General features: G+C 35.5%; 1 protein-coding gene across 17 annotated transcripts in view; it reads right to left on the reverse strand.

Moving 5' to 3' along the window:
- The window catches only part of DLG1 (discs large MAGUK scaffold protein 1), a 256,769-nt gene that overhangs the window by 87,529 nt on the left and 153,076 nt on the right, over positions 1 to 16,164 (reverse strand). For all 17 annotated transcript variants that reach the window (XM_059163069.1, XM_059163079.1, XM_059163078.1 and 14 more), the window contains 4 exons: positions 13,650 to 13,774; positions 10,819 to 10,988; positions 8,980 to 9,116; positions 2,687 to 2,831 (listed from right to left, as the gene is read on the reverse strand). In XM_059163069.1, the coding sequence (XP_059019052.1) occupies positions 2,687 to 2,831; positions 8,980 to 9,116; positions 10,819 to 10,988; positions 13,650 to 13,774 (577 nt within the window). The remainder of the gene's footprint in view (positions 1 to 2,686; positions 2,832 to 8,979; positions 9,117 to 10,818; positions 10,989 to 13,649; positions 13,775 to 16,164) is intronic.

Here is a 16,164-nt window from a genome sequence, read left to right on the forward strand (position 1 = left end):
AGAGATCAAGAAATAAAGAGGCCAGACTGTTGAGTAAGTCATCAGTGTGAATTGTGGCTGGACACCACCGAGAATGACAATATAAATAGTAGTAGCAAGGACAATGGGCCTGGCATTAAAATCTTCAATGACTAAAGTAAGTTGGGTAGTCTGATGACAAGGACTTCGGAAAAGATGATAGGTAAAAATAATTTCTGTAAAAAAGTTTTTATTTATTTATTTTTACTTATTTATTATTTTTAAAAGATCGCATTTATTTATTTGACAGAGAGAACATAAGCAGGCATAGAGCCAGGCATAGGGAGAGGGGGAAGCAGGCTCTCCACTGAGGAGAGAATAAGATGCAGGACTGGATCCTAGGACTGAGATCATGACCTGGGCTGAAGGTAGATGCTTAACCGACTGAGCCACCCAGGTCACCCTGTAAAAGTTTTTAATCACAAATGCCTTTTGGAGAAAAAAAAAAAAGATTTTATTTATTTATATTAGAGAAGGAGAAAGAGAGAGGGAGAGAGGATCTCAAACAGATTCTGCACTGAGTGTGGAGCTTGATGCAGGGCTGGATGTCATGACCCTGAGATCAAGACCTGAGCTGAAACCAAGAGCTGGACACTAAACTAAATGAGGCACCTAGGTGCCCTGAAACACATAGATAAATGACATAAGAACAGCCTATGTAGTATGAACGTGGGCTGGAAATATATAACAAGATTTGTAATTGTAGTTGCCTAAGAAGAGGAGAATGGAAATAGAAACTTATGGAAAGAGCTGAACTAGCAAGGATAAACAACTTTTTCACAATGTTCTATTAGTTCAATAGATGAAAAAAGGAAAGCTATCTATGCCTATAAAGAAGTCAACCATCATTATCTAATTATCACTCTTTAGGACTAGCTTTGACAGAGAGACAGACGGCGAGAAAGGGACCACAAGCAGGGGGAGCGGAAGAGGGAGAGAAGCAGGCTTCCCACTGAGCAAGGTAGTTCTTCCATTTCTATATGTCATATTACTATATATAAAAATGGGTAATTCAATTAAAAAATAACTTTTTTTTTTCCAGTTCAACATATAAGCAGTAGCTTGGCTGTCTATATCTGGTCATAATCAGGACACCAACTCTCAGTTCACAAAACAAGTGTTACAAATATGCATTGTTGTCTTGAACAGATAAGGCAGCATAATAAAGAAATAAGACTGATATTTGCACTGGTGCATAAAATAGCTTTTTAGTGAATTTTAAAGGTATAATCAAATAAAAATACATAAAATGGTTATATAAAGTTCATGTGTAAGACCAACTATATGTGAGAATTTTAAACAAGTAGCAAACTTCTGTTCTCACACAAATGAAGTATTTTAAAAAAAGATATCATCCCTTCTCCATTAAGAAACTAAATATGATTTTTTTTAAAAGATTTTATTTATTTATTTGATAGAGAGAAATCACAAGTAGATGGAGAGGCAGGCAGAGAGAGAGATAGGGAAGCAGGCTCCCCGCCGAGCAGAGAGCCCAATGCGGGCCTCGATCCCAGGACCCTGAGATCATGACCTGAGCCGAAGGCAGTGGCTTAACCCACTGAGCCACCCAGGCGCCCCTAAATATGATTTTTAGAAGATCAGTTATATTTGAGTAATTAATAAATCAATGGGCAGATAATGAAGAGGTATCGCTGGAAGACAGTATATTTGTTTAAAAATAAATTTATGTCTAACTTATGACTAATGACAATAATGAACTTTGACAGTTTTAAAACTGGAACCTTGCCATTTATAAAACCACAAATACCTCTAAAATTCTACAATTTAAATGAGGAACAACTGGAAAAGCAGACTACAGAGAGTACATTTAAGATCTCTGGTACAGGGACGCCTGGGTGGCTCAGTTGGTTAAGCAGCTGCCTTCGGCTCAGGTCATGATCCCGGTCTCCTGGGATCGAGTCCCACATCGGGCTCCTTGCTCCACGTGGAGCCTGCTTCTCCCTCTGACTCTGCCTGCTACTCTGTCTGCCTGTGCTCGCTCTCGCTCTCTCTCTCTGACTAAATAAATTAAAAAAAAAAAAAAAAAAAGATCTCTGGTACACATGGGTGCTTCTATATCAACTCATTTCACCAAAGAAATAAAACTTCCATTTTCAACAAACACAAAACACATTCCTTAAATCTTATCCCAGTCTGTACATTAAAAAGGAAACTGGAAATCAAAGAGAAAACTTAAAATTACATTACTACTTTTCCTAACAGTTCATTTCTAGGCAACACAATTGTACTGTATACAAATACAGTTAGGTAATATACTAGAAGCTTGTATAAAAATAATATCTGTGCTCACATAACAGAACATAGAAAAGCCCAAGTTTCAGAAATATTTAATATTAGTATTTCTTGAAGTATAGTCCATGAACTAGCAGGCACCTCAAAATTACCAAGGTTTTAAAAGAATTGCTTGTTAAGGTAAATTTCTGTACTACATCTCAAAACTATTAGACAAAACAGGAATGTGCATTACTTGCAAATACCTTTGGTGACTGTTATCTACATAAAACTTTGAAAAAGGACATACCCCTTCTTACTATCAAGATTCTGATTTAAATTTGATTTTTAAAAACTATTAAGTTAAAATGCTTAATATAGTTTCTTTAAAACATTTAAAAATAGGGAAATAAGAGATTTAAGCAAACAGACTTACGGTTGGTAATATCAGGTGGTACATAGCCATCATTCATATACATACTTGTGGGTTTTGCCACTTTCAAATAAACAAAATCAGACGTATTCTTTAAGGCAGTTACTGCTTCTTCATGAGTAACTTCCTCTAAACACACACTATTCACCTAAAAGAAAATTCCAAAAGACATTTGTTTTAGGACATTTTCACTAGCTTTCTGCTTTTTTGTTATAAACAATTATACCAAAATACGAGAAAAGCAGGAGTGACTAAGGAATATAAAGATATATAGAAAGAAAATATCCATTTTTACTATCACATCAGGAAGTTGTTTATGTGTATTAATGGAATAGCCAATCTTTTCTTCTTTTAAGATTTTATTTGATAGAAAGAGACACAATAAGAGAAAGAACACAAGCCGGAGGAGTAGGAGAGGGAGAAGCAGGCTTCCTGCTGAGCAGGGAGCCTGACATGCGGCTCGATCCCAGGACCCTGGGATCATGACCCGAGCCAAAGGCAGCACTGAGCTACCCAGGCACTCCTGGAATAGCCAATCATAATTCCAGTCCCTATTCCTCACAATCCCCAAACCTAATTATTCTTCTGTTCTTAGGTATTTATGAATATATGTAAGGTATATTTAGATTTTTTTTAAGAAAATGAAACTATCTTAAAGTTTTTATTCTGCAACTGGATTTTTAATATATAGTATCTAAGAGATCTTTCCATGTTGGGGCACAGAGAATTAAAAAACTATTGCACAGTACACCATTGTGTGATTATACCATAATTTATTAAGCCATTCAAATATTAACAGATATTTAAACTCTCTAAATAAATGACTTTAGTCAACTTATACTCACTACCATAGAATATGAGCATGTCATACCCATCTACTCAGGCCTTTTGCCAACACTGGACAGAATCAATTTATAAAAAAGCATGCTTCATTTTGTACATTAAGTTTTTATTTCCACTGTTCAATAGTTGAGTTTTTCAGTTATTTATTAGCCATTCATTTATCTCCTATTATAGAAACAGAATCGATTTTCAGGTAGTGATATATATCCTACAACCTCGTTAAACTTACTATTCTATCAATAGGTTCCTTAGGATTTTCTATATGAAAGTAAAACTGTATTTGTAGATGTAATCTACCAATTTTTACTTTTTCCTTCCCAATCTGCATATCTTTTTATTTTCCTGTCTATACTCTTCAGTACAGTCTGAAAAAAGTGGTAGTGGTGGCTTTCTAGACATTTGTCCATTTCATATAAATTATCTAATACGTTGGCCTATAATTATTCATAAATATAAGTATTTCCTTATGTCCCCTCTTTTATTTCTACTCTTAGAAATTTGAGCCTTCCTTTTTCTCTTGATGAGTCTAGCTAAGGTTTGTCAATTTTGTTCACCTTTCCAAAGAACCACGTTTTGGTTTATCTTTGCTCTCACTTTCCTATTCCTTGTTTCATTAACTTCTGCTCTAATCTTTATTATCTTCTTCCTTCTGCTAGCTTTAGCTTAATTTTGCTCCTCTTTTTGGTAATTTTTTTTTAAAGATTTTATTTATTTATTTGACAGAGATCACAAATAGGCAGAGAAGGAAGAGGAAGCAGGCTCCCCGCTGAGCAGAGATCCCAATGTGGGGTTCGATCCCAGGACTCTGGGATCATGACCTGAGCCGAAGGCAGAGGCTTTAACCTACTGAGCCACCCAGGCACCCCTCTTTTTGGTAATTTTTTTTTCTTTGGCAAAGAAATAAAACATCGGGGCATCTGGATGGCTCAGTGGGTTAAGCCTCTGCCTTCAGCTCAGGTCATGATCTCAGGGTCCTGGGATCGAGCCCATCGGGCTCTCTACTCAGCGGGGAGCTGGCTTTCCCCCCTTCTCTCTGCCTGCCCCTCTACCTACTTGTGATCCCTCTCTTTCTGTCAAATAATAAAAAAAAAAAATCTTAAAAAAAAAGAAATAAACATCATGTTTCTAATGTTTTAAAATTACAATGTACTAAACAAATACTCATTTTAGTGTATTTTTCATTTCCCTAATTAGTTCCTATATAATTGACAGGAGAGGGTTTTTTTTTTTTTTTGAGATTTTATTTATTTATTCATTTGACAGACAGAGATTACAAGTAGGCAAGGGGGGGGGGCAGACTCCCTGCTGAGCCAAGAGCCTGATGCAGGGCTTGATTCCAGGACTCTGGGATCATGACCTGAGCAGAAGGCAGAGATTTTAATCCACTGAGCCCCGAGGAGAGTTTTTTAACATTCCAACAAAAATTTTTAAAGGTCATAGAACAATCATTAACTTTCACCAATTACTAATACTGCTTTGCAGGGCTTTAGCTACATGGTCATTTTTATGGTCCCACACTATCATGTACAGTGAAGGTCTACCTGCATTTTGAAATATAAAGTAAACTGTTCCTCTGGTGGCCTACAGTGAGCCATGCATTTTGGTATTCACACCCCTGTAAAATCCCTTCCTACAGTGAACCTTGCTTGGCTATGTAACTAGCTTTAGCCAGTGAGACATTAGTAACTATGATACAATGAGAGGACTGATAAATGCCACACACAGGAGCCTGTGTTTTTGGTATATCCCTCTTATAATCTGGTCACCATCTTGTGAGAAACCTAATGTAGCCATGTGGGGAGACCACTGGCTAACGCTCCACCTGCACTCAGCCCTCCCAACTTGTCTGCCATAAATGAGTGAACTTGGAAGTTGATTTCTGGCCCTAGCTCAGCTACCAGGTGACAGTATACAGAACAGAAACAGACTGTCCTGGCTGAACCCCACCTAAATTACAGAAGTGTAAATAATTATTATTGTTGTTTTAGTCACTAATTTTTGTGTTTTCTTAAGCAGCTTTAGATAACAGATAAAAGAGCTGACAAGATTTGCTATGGGATTCAATAAGGAGTATGAAGGAGAATGATCCTGAAGTTTTAGACCTGGGCAAACAGAAGGATAAAGTTCCCATTTCATGAGATGTGAAGACTGTGCACGAACAGGACTTGAGGGTGGTGGGTGAGGCGTAGGATGAAAACTCAGAAGCTTAATTTTAGATATATTAAATCTGACAGGACTCTTGAAACATATGAAAGGAGACTAGATGAAATCTTCTAAGGTTTGTCAACTGTTTTGCCAAGAACCACTGTTAAAAATTTTATATTACCAAATAACCTCAGATGCCAAAAATAGTGGGATATTGCAAATTTTGAAAGGAAAAAGAAATGTTGGAAGTAGAGTTTTGGGGGGGGAGCATTTTCAACTTCATACAGTTTGAAGGACCATGAACAGGCTGGATAACGTGTCTAGCTTGGACCTCTTCAAGCTTAGAAGTGAGATTGAATGCTGTCAATTAACTAGGACCCCTGAAAGGCAATTCCTTAAAAGCGAATGAAAAAATATTGTATGTCCAGCAAAAGGTTAAGATTAGGAGTATTTACCTGTCAAGCAAACTGAATTGAAAGAAGAATGTAAAAGATGTGTTACTCTGAGATTTTCCAAAAGACTTGCACATATGTATATTTGCAACCAGAATTTGTTACTATTTGTGTAGCATGGGTGGGACTGGAGGAGATTATGCTGAGTGAAATAAATCAGAGAGTCAATTATCATATGGTTTCACTTACTTGTGGAACATAAGGAATAACATGGAGGGCATTGGGTGAAGGGGAGGAGAAGTGAATTGGGGGAAATCAGAGAGGGGGACAAAGCATGAGAGACTGTGGACTCTGAGAAATAAACTGAGGGTTCTGGGGGGTGGGGGGAGTTGGGAGAGCCTGGTGGTGGGTATTAACGAGGGTACGTATTGCATAGAGCACTGGGTGTGGTGCATAAACAATGAATCTTGGAACACTGAAAAATAAAATTAAAAAAAATTTTATATTACAGCCAAGCACAAAATATTTGTATGTATAAAAATAAAACTGAAGTCAGAAAATAATACTTAATACCTACCATGTGCAATGAGACAGTAAGTTATTTGACCACCTATCAAAAAGAAGAAAAAATGTAAAAGGACCAAGTCCTGTATCACTTCAATGTTTAGAGGTTAGGGAGAAGATAGATGCACCAAAAGGTAGAACAAGAAGGAAAGACTAGTGAGATAAGAGGAATACCAAGAAAGAAGGTATAACTGTTAAGCAAAATGGAAAAAGTGTCTCAAGAAGGAGGAAACCATGTCGAATGCCTGATGTGTCAATTAAAATGAGAACTAAGAATTAGATAATTTCAGTGGAATTATGACAACCAAAACCTTACTAAATGGTCAATCAGCATACATTGCTGGCTTCCCAAGCAGCAATGGAAAAACCATAAATGGAAAGCATGGTATCTAAGAAATTAAGAAGTACAAATGAAAAACTAAGTGGAGAAAGAAGGCTGTTTTCAACAGTGCGCGCATGCACGCGTGTGTGTGTGTAGAAAAGCAGTTCAAAGTCAGCTCTTTCCTCTTCCCCATTATTAACTCATAACAGTCTATCTCCTTGCTGCAACAATAGGCAGTACTGGATAGCATGTACAACAAATAAATCATTTATATATTGTTGACAGGAGTGTACATTTTTATAACTGGTTTGGAAAACAGTATGTTTTTGCTATAATGTTACTAAAAGGATATTCCATGACCATTGTCTAGGATAAATAGTTAAGTGAAATTCTTGTATATACATGTTCACCAGAACACAAAGCAGCTCTCCCTAGCAGAATTATTCATACCACCAGGAAAAAAAGAAAGAAAGAAAAAAAAAGGAAATAACCCAACTCCCCACTGTATCAGACCTAGTTTATGTGCCTTTTCAGATTTGCTTGAGCCTACCTGCCTACTAGGCTTTGGCTGTGGGCTTACTGGAGAGACCTGGCTACTGCTTCTCTCACCTCATCTCCTCAGTATCAGCTCCTTCAATCTAGGGTTGAAGGCCCTAGGTTAAGGGCTGTGCTTGGGTATAGCCGATATGTTTTTCTGTAGAGTGAGAGCTGTTAATATGTCAAAAGCCTGTGTCTGATCTGTCGAGATCACTGAGGGTCTGGTTCTTTCCACCATCCTGAGTTCAGACGAAGTACTATGCTATGGAGTATGGGAGCTGGCTTCCCTAGCATTTGCCTAGAGGAGCTGAGTAACAGCCCAGAAATTTGGGACAGTTAGGCCCATCAGAGACTCTACCAAAGAAGAGACAGAGAGATAATCCTTTATTTTCTCTGGATGGCTGGATCTAAAGATTATTTAAGTATCATATCACCTGCCTGTAAGACTGTCCTATACGACAGGCAATTATAGCAACATTTTCTTATGAAATTATGGCTAGCTCAGAAATATAATAGCTTGTATTGACTTTCCCTTATTGTCTGCCTCACTTTTCATTTTTACTCACTCTAAGCTTCTAAGATTATACCTCCCCACAAAACCTTAGCATGGTAGCTTTTCTTCAGGTATTTTTCCAGGGAACATAGACTAGGACAGTTATTGATGAAGACTGCACAAATAAACTGCCATATAGTTCCAGAACAGAATGTTATGTGAAGGTAAAATGAATATTTCAGCTCCAGGCAACAATATGGAAAATCTCAGTAAACCAATACTGAGTAAAAGAAAGTATTAAAAGACTACATTTAGCACAATAGCCTTTAAAAAAATTTCCCAATAAATTAACATTACACAAAATATTCAGGCATATGTATGTGATTGAACAATTTTTTTTAAAGATTTTATTTATTTGTTTAACAGACAGACATCACAATTAGGCAGAGGCAGGGAGAGAGAGAAGGGGGGAAGCAGGCTCCCTGCTGAGCAGAGAGCCTGATGTGGGGCTCGATCCCAGGACCCTGAGATCATGACCCAAGCTGAAGGCAGAGGCTCAACCCACTGAGCCACCCAGGCGCCCCCGATTAAACAAATTTTTAAAAAGCAAATGAATAAAACACAAATTATTGGTATTCTAGTTTTGGGTTGGGTAAAGACTTTAGCAGTTTCCATTATACTATAATTAAGTTAAAAAAAGGGAGGGAAAAAAGTCACACGAAAGATGACACTGTTTAAACAATTCTGTGCATCCAACTCCCTAACCCTTCAACAAGGAGAGAAAAAAAGGGGGGGAGAGCTAGAAGAGGGGGAAAAAAAAAAAAGGCTAATCAGAGAATGAGAATACCAAGAGTCATTTTTTCAGGTTTCGATTAAACCAAGATTAGTATTCACTCATTTAAATATTATTTAGACATTTCTGGCACACAGAAATTCTAGTTTGTTAACCAAAAAAATAAATAAATAAAATAAAATAAAATAACAAATTTCTTATACTCACTGCTAAAAGTTTATCTCCAATCTGAAGTTTACCATCTTTATGTGCTGCACCTCCTTCAATTATTTTGGTTACATAGATGCTATTATCCCCAGGGATATGTTGATTTCCAACACCTCCAGCAATGCTGAACCCAAGACCTGTTTGGAAAACATTAGTTTTGAAATTTCATCATTTAACAAGAACTTAAGTCCAAAGAAAGGGTTAAAAACTAAAAATTGACCATCTTATCACATTCATGTTTTTTTAAAACACAAAAGAATCTATTTGCCTTTTTTTTAAAAGGGAGCTTGAACTCACAACCCTGAGATCAAGATCTGAGCTGAGATCAAGAGTTGGATGCTCAAGTGACTGAGCCACCCAGGTGCCCCTATTTCCCTACTTTTTAAGTTTTATATATTTACTTTGTAGTCAGTAGATGATCATATATATGTGAGTAGATGTATATATATATATATGTATTCCTATAGTTATAAATAAGCTCCTTCCTCCCCCCCCAGGTTACCTCTTAAAGTCTTTTTGTAAGTGCATTTATTTGTTTCAAAGAGGCATTACAAAATTATGTTTCACTTTTATTGCCATAATGTTTGTGCTTCTAACACTTTTAATACCTTCACAAGATTAAAACAATTGAGAAAAATAATAAAATTTTTGGTGGTGATATCTATGAATTACCTTTTTTTTTTTTTTTTTAAAGATTTATTATTTTAGAGAGAAAGAGCTCGATTGTAGGAGGATGGGGTGGGGAAGTGGAGAGGGGCAGAGGGAAAGTGAAAGAGTGTTTTATTAAGTAGACCTTGCCCTGAGCCCAGAGCCCAGCACACTGAGATCAGGACCTAAAGTGAAACAAAGAGTTGGATGCTTAACTAACTATACCACCAATCAGCCTCTCTATGATCATAATTTTTTATTTTTTATTATTTATTTATTTATTTAATTTTTTTTTTTTTTTTTTTAAGATTTTTTATATATTTGACAGAGAGAAATCACAAGTAGATGGAGAGGCAGGCAGAGAGAGAGAGAGAGGGAAGCAGGCTCCCTGCTGAGCAGAGAGCCTGATGTGGGACTCGATCTCAGGACCCCGAGATCATGACCTGAGCTGAAGGCAGCGGCTTAACCCTCTGAGCCACCCAGGCACCTGATCATAATGTTTTAAATAAAGAATTTCTGTAATTCATAAATCCCATAGCTTCAAAACCAGATAAATCTGTAGCTCTCTATTCTTTTTTTCATTTGTTGGAATACTACTACTTCCATGAAGCTATAAATTAGAATCAGTATTTCCATTTATCCTCAATCCCATCAATGTTTTCAAAATTCAAAAATCAAGTATTAACTGTCCTCACTGCATATATAACTACTAATGACACACATAAATATTTTCATCTTTTAACTTAGCCTGTGTACCTGTATTTAAAGGTACTTTGTAGACTGATGATGACAATAGCCACACTATACAAGACTTAAAAGTGTTTAAGTAAACTCTACTTAACACAAAAATCAGCAGAATAGAAATTCTGAAACTTCACACACATTCTGTAGATTACCAGTACTGTGAATCTTAGAATGTGTGTAACAAGTCGATAGTTACATTTATCTCAGTAATTTCATAATAATCTTAGTTTCATTATTACATACCTTTAAGACCTTTTTTTTAAAAAAGTTTTTATTTATTTATTTGAGAGATAGCGAGAGAGAGAACATGAGTGGGGTGAATGGCAGAGGGAGGACTCCCTGCAAAACAAGGAGCCCCATGGAGGGCTCAATCCCAGACTTGGGATCATGACCTGAGCCGAAGAAAGACACTTAACTGACTGAGCTACCCAGGCGCCCCCCCCATACCTTTAGGACCTTTAATGAGCTTTATTTCCATTATTTTTTCTGATACCGGTTTCCGTCTTTTTACATACAAGCGTACGATAGACCCGGCTTCTTTCAATGCTTCAACTGCTTTGCTATGTGTCACATCACGAACATCTACTTCATTTACTCGCAATATACAGTCATTGACCCTGAGAAAAAACGCAAAATATTAAAAATAAAAATTAAATATTAAAGTATCTAATTTTCACTTTTTTTTCCCTAAAGATTTTATTTATTTATTTGACAGAGAGAGATCACAAGCAGGCAGAGAGACAGGCAGAGAGAGGGGGGGGGGGGGAAGCAGGCTCCCCACCGAGCAGAGAGCCTGATGCGGGACTCAATCCCAGGTCCCTGAGATCATGACCTGAGCCGAAGGCAGCGGCTTAACCCACTGGCCACACATGCGCCCTCTAATTTTCACTTTGATAATTGCTTGTCATTTTCATTTTTAAGGTAAAGAGGATTATTTACTAGAGAAAATATATATGAAGAAACTTTGTTAAATTCCACTGTATCAAATACTCATATAAATAAATACAAATATTTTCCGAGGGCTAACAAAAGAAACAGTGCAAATAACAAATTATCACCCCAAAATATTAAATAATAATGACAACTATAATTTGTATGGTTCTTGTATGCTTATTATGTGTAAGCATTAAGATACATTATGCTTTATTTATTCATCATGTTAGTATTTATTTAGCAATAACCACATGCCAGGTACTTATTTTAGTGTTTTATCCCTTACAACAACCTGTAGGGTAGTTATATAGTTATTATTCTTTTTTCACAAATGGAGAAATTGAGGCACAAAGAGTTTAAATAATTTTTCCTAAGGTCATCCAGGTAATGACTGACAGAGCTATGATTCAAAGAAAACAGAAGTGCAGACAAAATAAAGGTCACGGAGACAGTGGTGGCAAAACTGAGATAATCACTGATATATCCAAAAGTAATTTTTTGACTTGCTTTTTCAAACTAGATAGATCTAAAAAAATAAAGTTATTTCTTGAAATTTATATAAAGCTAAAGATTACATCATTTAATTAAAAGGTTTCTCATGTAAATAATGTATTTTAATTTGACAAAGGAATATATTTATTTTTTAAGATTTTACTTATTTATTTGACAGACAGAGATCACAAGTAGGCAGAGAGGCAGGCAGAGAGAGAGGAAGAGAAGCAGGCTTCCCACTGAGCAGAGAGCCTGATGAGGGGCTTGATCCCAGGACACTGGGATCATGACCTGAGCCGAAGACAGAGGCTTTAACCCACTGAGCCACCCGGGTGCCCTGGAATACATTTTTTTAAAGTTTGATTTGTTCTAGTCCTAACTTTCCCCCCAGTTCTGGTCTCAGTTTAAATTACATAGCATTCCATCAGGGGGAAAAACAATCATTTGTAACTGGGCAGGGAAAGAGAACAAAAGACAATTAAAATATTAAAATTGTTCCTGATAAGGTTCTCTGTAATTAACTTTTTCTGTAATTAACTTTCTTAAGAGGAAAGAAACTCTGTATGTGAAGACAGTGATATATTAGAATATTACAGGTATGTTCTTCACTGAAACAAACGGAATACATTAATTTTCACATAAGGACAAATAAAAGGCCAATAACAGAATCAGGAAGTAAATATCTGCATTTACAGGAATGGTCAAATTATTAATTTTATATCCAACTGATTTCATTAATCTATCACCTGTCATATCCATATCCAGTGAGAAGGCAAGAAACTGAAGAGCTACAGAAGGCACCAACAGCCTTATAAACAGATGTTATTTTTAACAGACCATATAAAAATCCTTAGTTCTAAAACTTGTGACTCTTACTATATATATATATATATATATATATATATATATATATAGTAATAGTAACAATATATTACTTTATATATATAAAATAATATATTGTTGGTGTGTGTGTGTGTGTGTGTGTGTACCAACAAACAAGGGCATAGGAAAAGTGCCACAATGTATGGCCTAAGGAAACAACAAAATATGCTAAAGCTATCTTCTACAATGGAACACTGAATTCAAATAAGAGACCAGTATTACTTTCATTCATTCAATTAAGAAAATGTATTACTTTTTTAAAGTTTGCATAATCTTTACTTTTTGTGGTACAGGATACAAATTCAGTTATGTATCATCTCCCTAAGTTTATATACATGTTTCCTACCCAGGAAACAAATGGAAAACATTTTGTGAATACATTTAAAAATACAAAGGGAGTTTGAAGCCGCGGGGGTTGGGAGGTTGAAGGAACCAGGTGGTGGATATTAGAGAGGGCATGGATTGCATGGAGCACTGGGTGTGGTGCAAAAATAATGAATACTGTTATGCTGAAAATAAATTAAAAAAAAAAAAGAATAATAAAATACAAAGGGAATTTTCTGATTTCTATAAATTACGTCACTTTTTTTTTAAAGATTTTATTTATTTATTTGACAGAGAGAGACAGCAAGAGAGTGAACACAAGCAGGGAGAGCTGGAAAGGGAGGGCTTGGCCCATGACTTGAATACTTTAACAACTGACTCACCCAGGCGCCCCAAATTGGCTCACATTTAAAACCATCAATCAAACTTATTTTTCAACATGTTATAGTATCTGAGATAAAACTAAACTCCTAAATGAAAAGAGGGAAACAACGCTTAGTGCACAATTATCTCATTCATTTGTTATTGGAACATCTACCTTATATTGGTTTATGATTGTGTTTATTTGTATTGATTCCTTACTCAATCTGCCTAAAGAAAAATACACAAATTATATTCAGCATCACAACACAAAATGCAAAATGTACCGTAATCTTCCATCTTGGGCAGCTGCTCCCCCTGTAATAATTTTGGTAATGAAAATACTTGAGTCATCTCCAATGTGTGGGTTGTCCGTACCTCCTGCAATGCTGAAACCAAGCCCTGAATTTCCCTGTGGATAAAGAAAAAAAAAATTGAGATTGAGTAAGAATTACCCTTATTGAGAAGTTCCTGTCATTTTAGAACCTACAAACTGTACTAACATGGGGAACATATACATAAAGGTGTCTATGTAGGAGACATGAAGATTCTAAATTAAGAAGTATAAGGAAAGCTCTTTTTTCCTCTATGAAGAATTCAAAGGCATTACTTCCGAGTAGAAACTAAATACTTCTGAAGTATAGTCTATTATGGTTATTTCTTTCAAAGTATATGCAATTTGCCCTTAGATCAGTCACCCCTCTGCAGAGGTCACTGATAGGTCTCTTTTTTAGAATGTATCCCACTCAGGTTTGGTAAGGCAAACATTTCTTTAAAAAAAAAAAAAAAAAAGTAAAGTGATTTTCCCACTACAATTATTTCTGAATAGGTAAAATTAACATTATTTCAACTTTTTAAAAATGGGGTAGGGATGGTGCTTTTCTTTTACTAACCTTGCCATCAGCTGACTTTAAAATGACCAAGTTATATCTGTTAAGTCATCATCTTTGACATGTTTTTTCCCCATCCCTGACGTCTTTAACCAAGATAGCTGAATAGCAAAAGGCATTTTTTAATACTGAAAGTCCAACCTGAGAACTCAATTGGTGAGTTTTCTTGATAACAAAGTCAATTTTGCCAAAGCAGCGCTAGTTTTTACTTGTTTTACATACTGTATTTCTAAGTAGGATTTTCTTTGAAGAGAAGTTTCCACTGCTTCGAAAAAGTCTTTAAAGATAAATGTTCTAAGCAATGGTATTAAAAAATTGTTTATTTTTGCAAAAATCTTCTAACTCTGGCTTTCAGGCAACTCAAATAAGCAGATACATCTGAACTGATTACTTAACTGTTAACTAAATAGCTTAAATATCCCTCTACTGTGATGTGTTCTAAAATTCTATTTGAATCATTTTTTTGTCTAAACTCTTTTACTAGAGTAAAACTAGAGTTACTAGAATACAAATAATAGGATCAATGTTTGTGTGATGTTACCATGTCATTCAGGAACTCATGTTCTTTTTCTTTGCTTTTTTAAAAAATTGAGATATAATGTACATATGACATTATATAAATTTAAGGTGTACAATATGTTGATTTGACATATTTTCATGTTGCAATATGATTATAACCACTGCTTTAGCTAACATCTCTATCATTTCACATAATTGTCATTTCTTTCTGTGGTGAGAACATTTAAGGTCTAGTCTCTTAGCAATTTTTAAGCATATAACATAGTATTATTGATTATAATCACTATGCTGTGCATTAGATCTCTAGAAAATAATTCATCTAAGTTTGTAGTCTTTAACATCTCTCTAATTCCGGGTACTCAAGTTTTTTAATAAGTGAAAAAGCAATGTCCATTCCTAACTAAATAAATTTATAAGGCACTGGGAGAGAATGAAAATGAGTAAGATTAAAAAGTTAGAATTACATGTCAATTATATCTCAATAAAGCTGGAAAAAAACTAAATAAAAAAATTCCATATTAAAATACATGTACTACGTTATAGTAACCCAAATTTGGGTAGTGGGCAGTAAAGATCTAGCATACATGTAAAAGACCACTCTGGTTTCACATTTAAACAAGCCTAATTATCTAAGATTTCAGTCTTTTTTTTTTTTTTTTTTTAAGATTTTATTATTTTGATAGAGAGAGACACAGCGAGAGAGGGAACAGAAGCAGGGGAGTGAGAGAGGGAGAAGCAGGCTTCCCGCAGAGCCAGGAGCCTGATGTAGGGCTTGATCCCAGGACCCTGGGATCATGACCTGAGCTGAAGGCAGATGCTTAACCAACTGAGCCACTCGGGTACCCTGGATTTCAGTCTTAAACAGACATTCAGTTACTTAGAAAATTTTACTTCTGTGAAACACTTTATTTCTCAAAAATGCTTGTCAGGCAAGGTGGCATTACTGAAATCCATCAACATTTGAATGCAAATATTCTTAAGAGGTAACTATTACAAGAAAATTTACACATCTAAATTGTACCCTTAAATTATTTTCTGACTGGGGGAATGCCTAAATTTTCAATAGGATCTTGTCCATTAGAACTATGGTTATCATTATGCTAAAAAGAAAACTGTTAACAATAAGCACATTACTAGCATACTAAATACTTTAAATCAATAATGTTTTACATGAAAAAAGTAAAACTTAAAAACAGAAAAATCTGAGAAACAGACTAGAGGAGTGTTTAAGGAGACATGATAACTACGTGTAATGTAGTATTCTGGAAGGGATTCTGAAAGAGAAAAACAGAAAAACTAAGGAAATCCAAATGAAGTATAGACTTTGGTTAATAATAATACTTAATATTGGTTCATTAGTTGAAACAAATGTATTCCAGTAATGTAAGATGTT

This window comes from Mustela lutreola, chromosome 2 (genome assembly GCF_030435805.1).
Source record: "Mustela lutreola isolate mMusLut2 chromosome 2, mMusLut2.pri, whole genome shotgun sequence".
In the NCBI taxonomy this organism is placed as follows: domain Eukaryota; kingdom Metazoa; phylum Chordata; class Mammalia; order Carnivora; family Mustelidae; genus Mustela; species Mustela lutreola.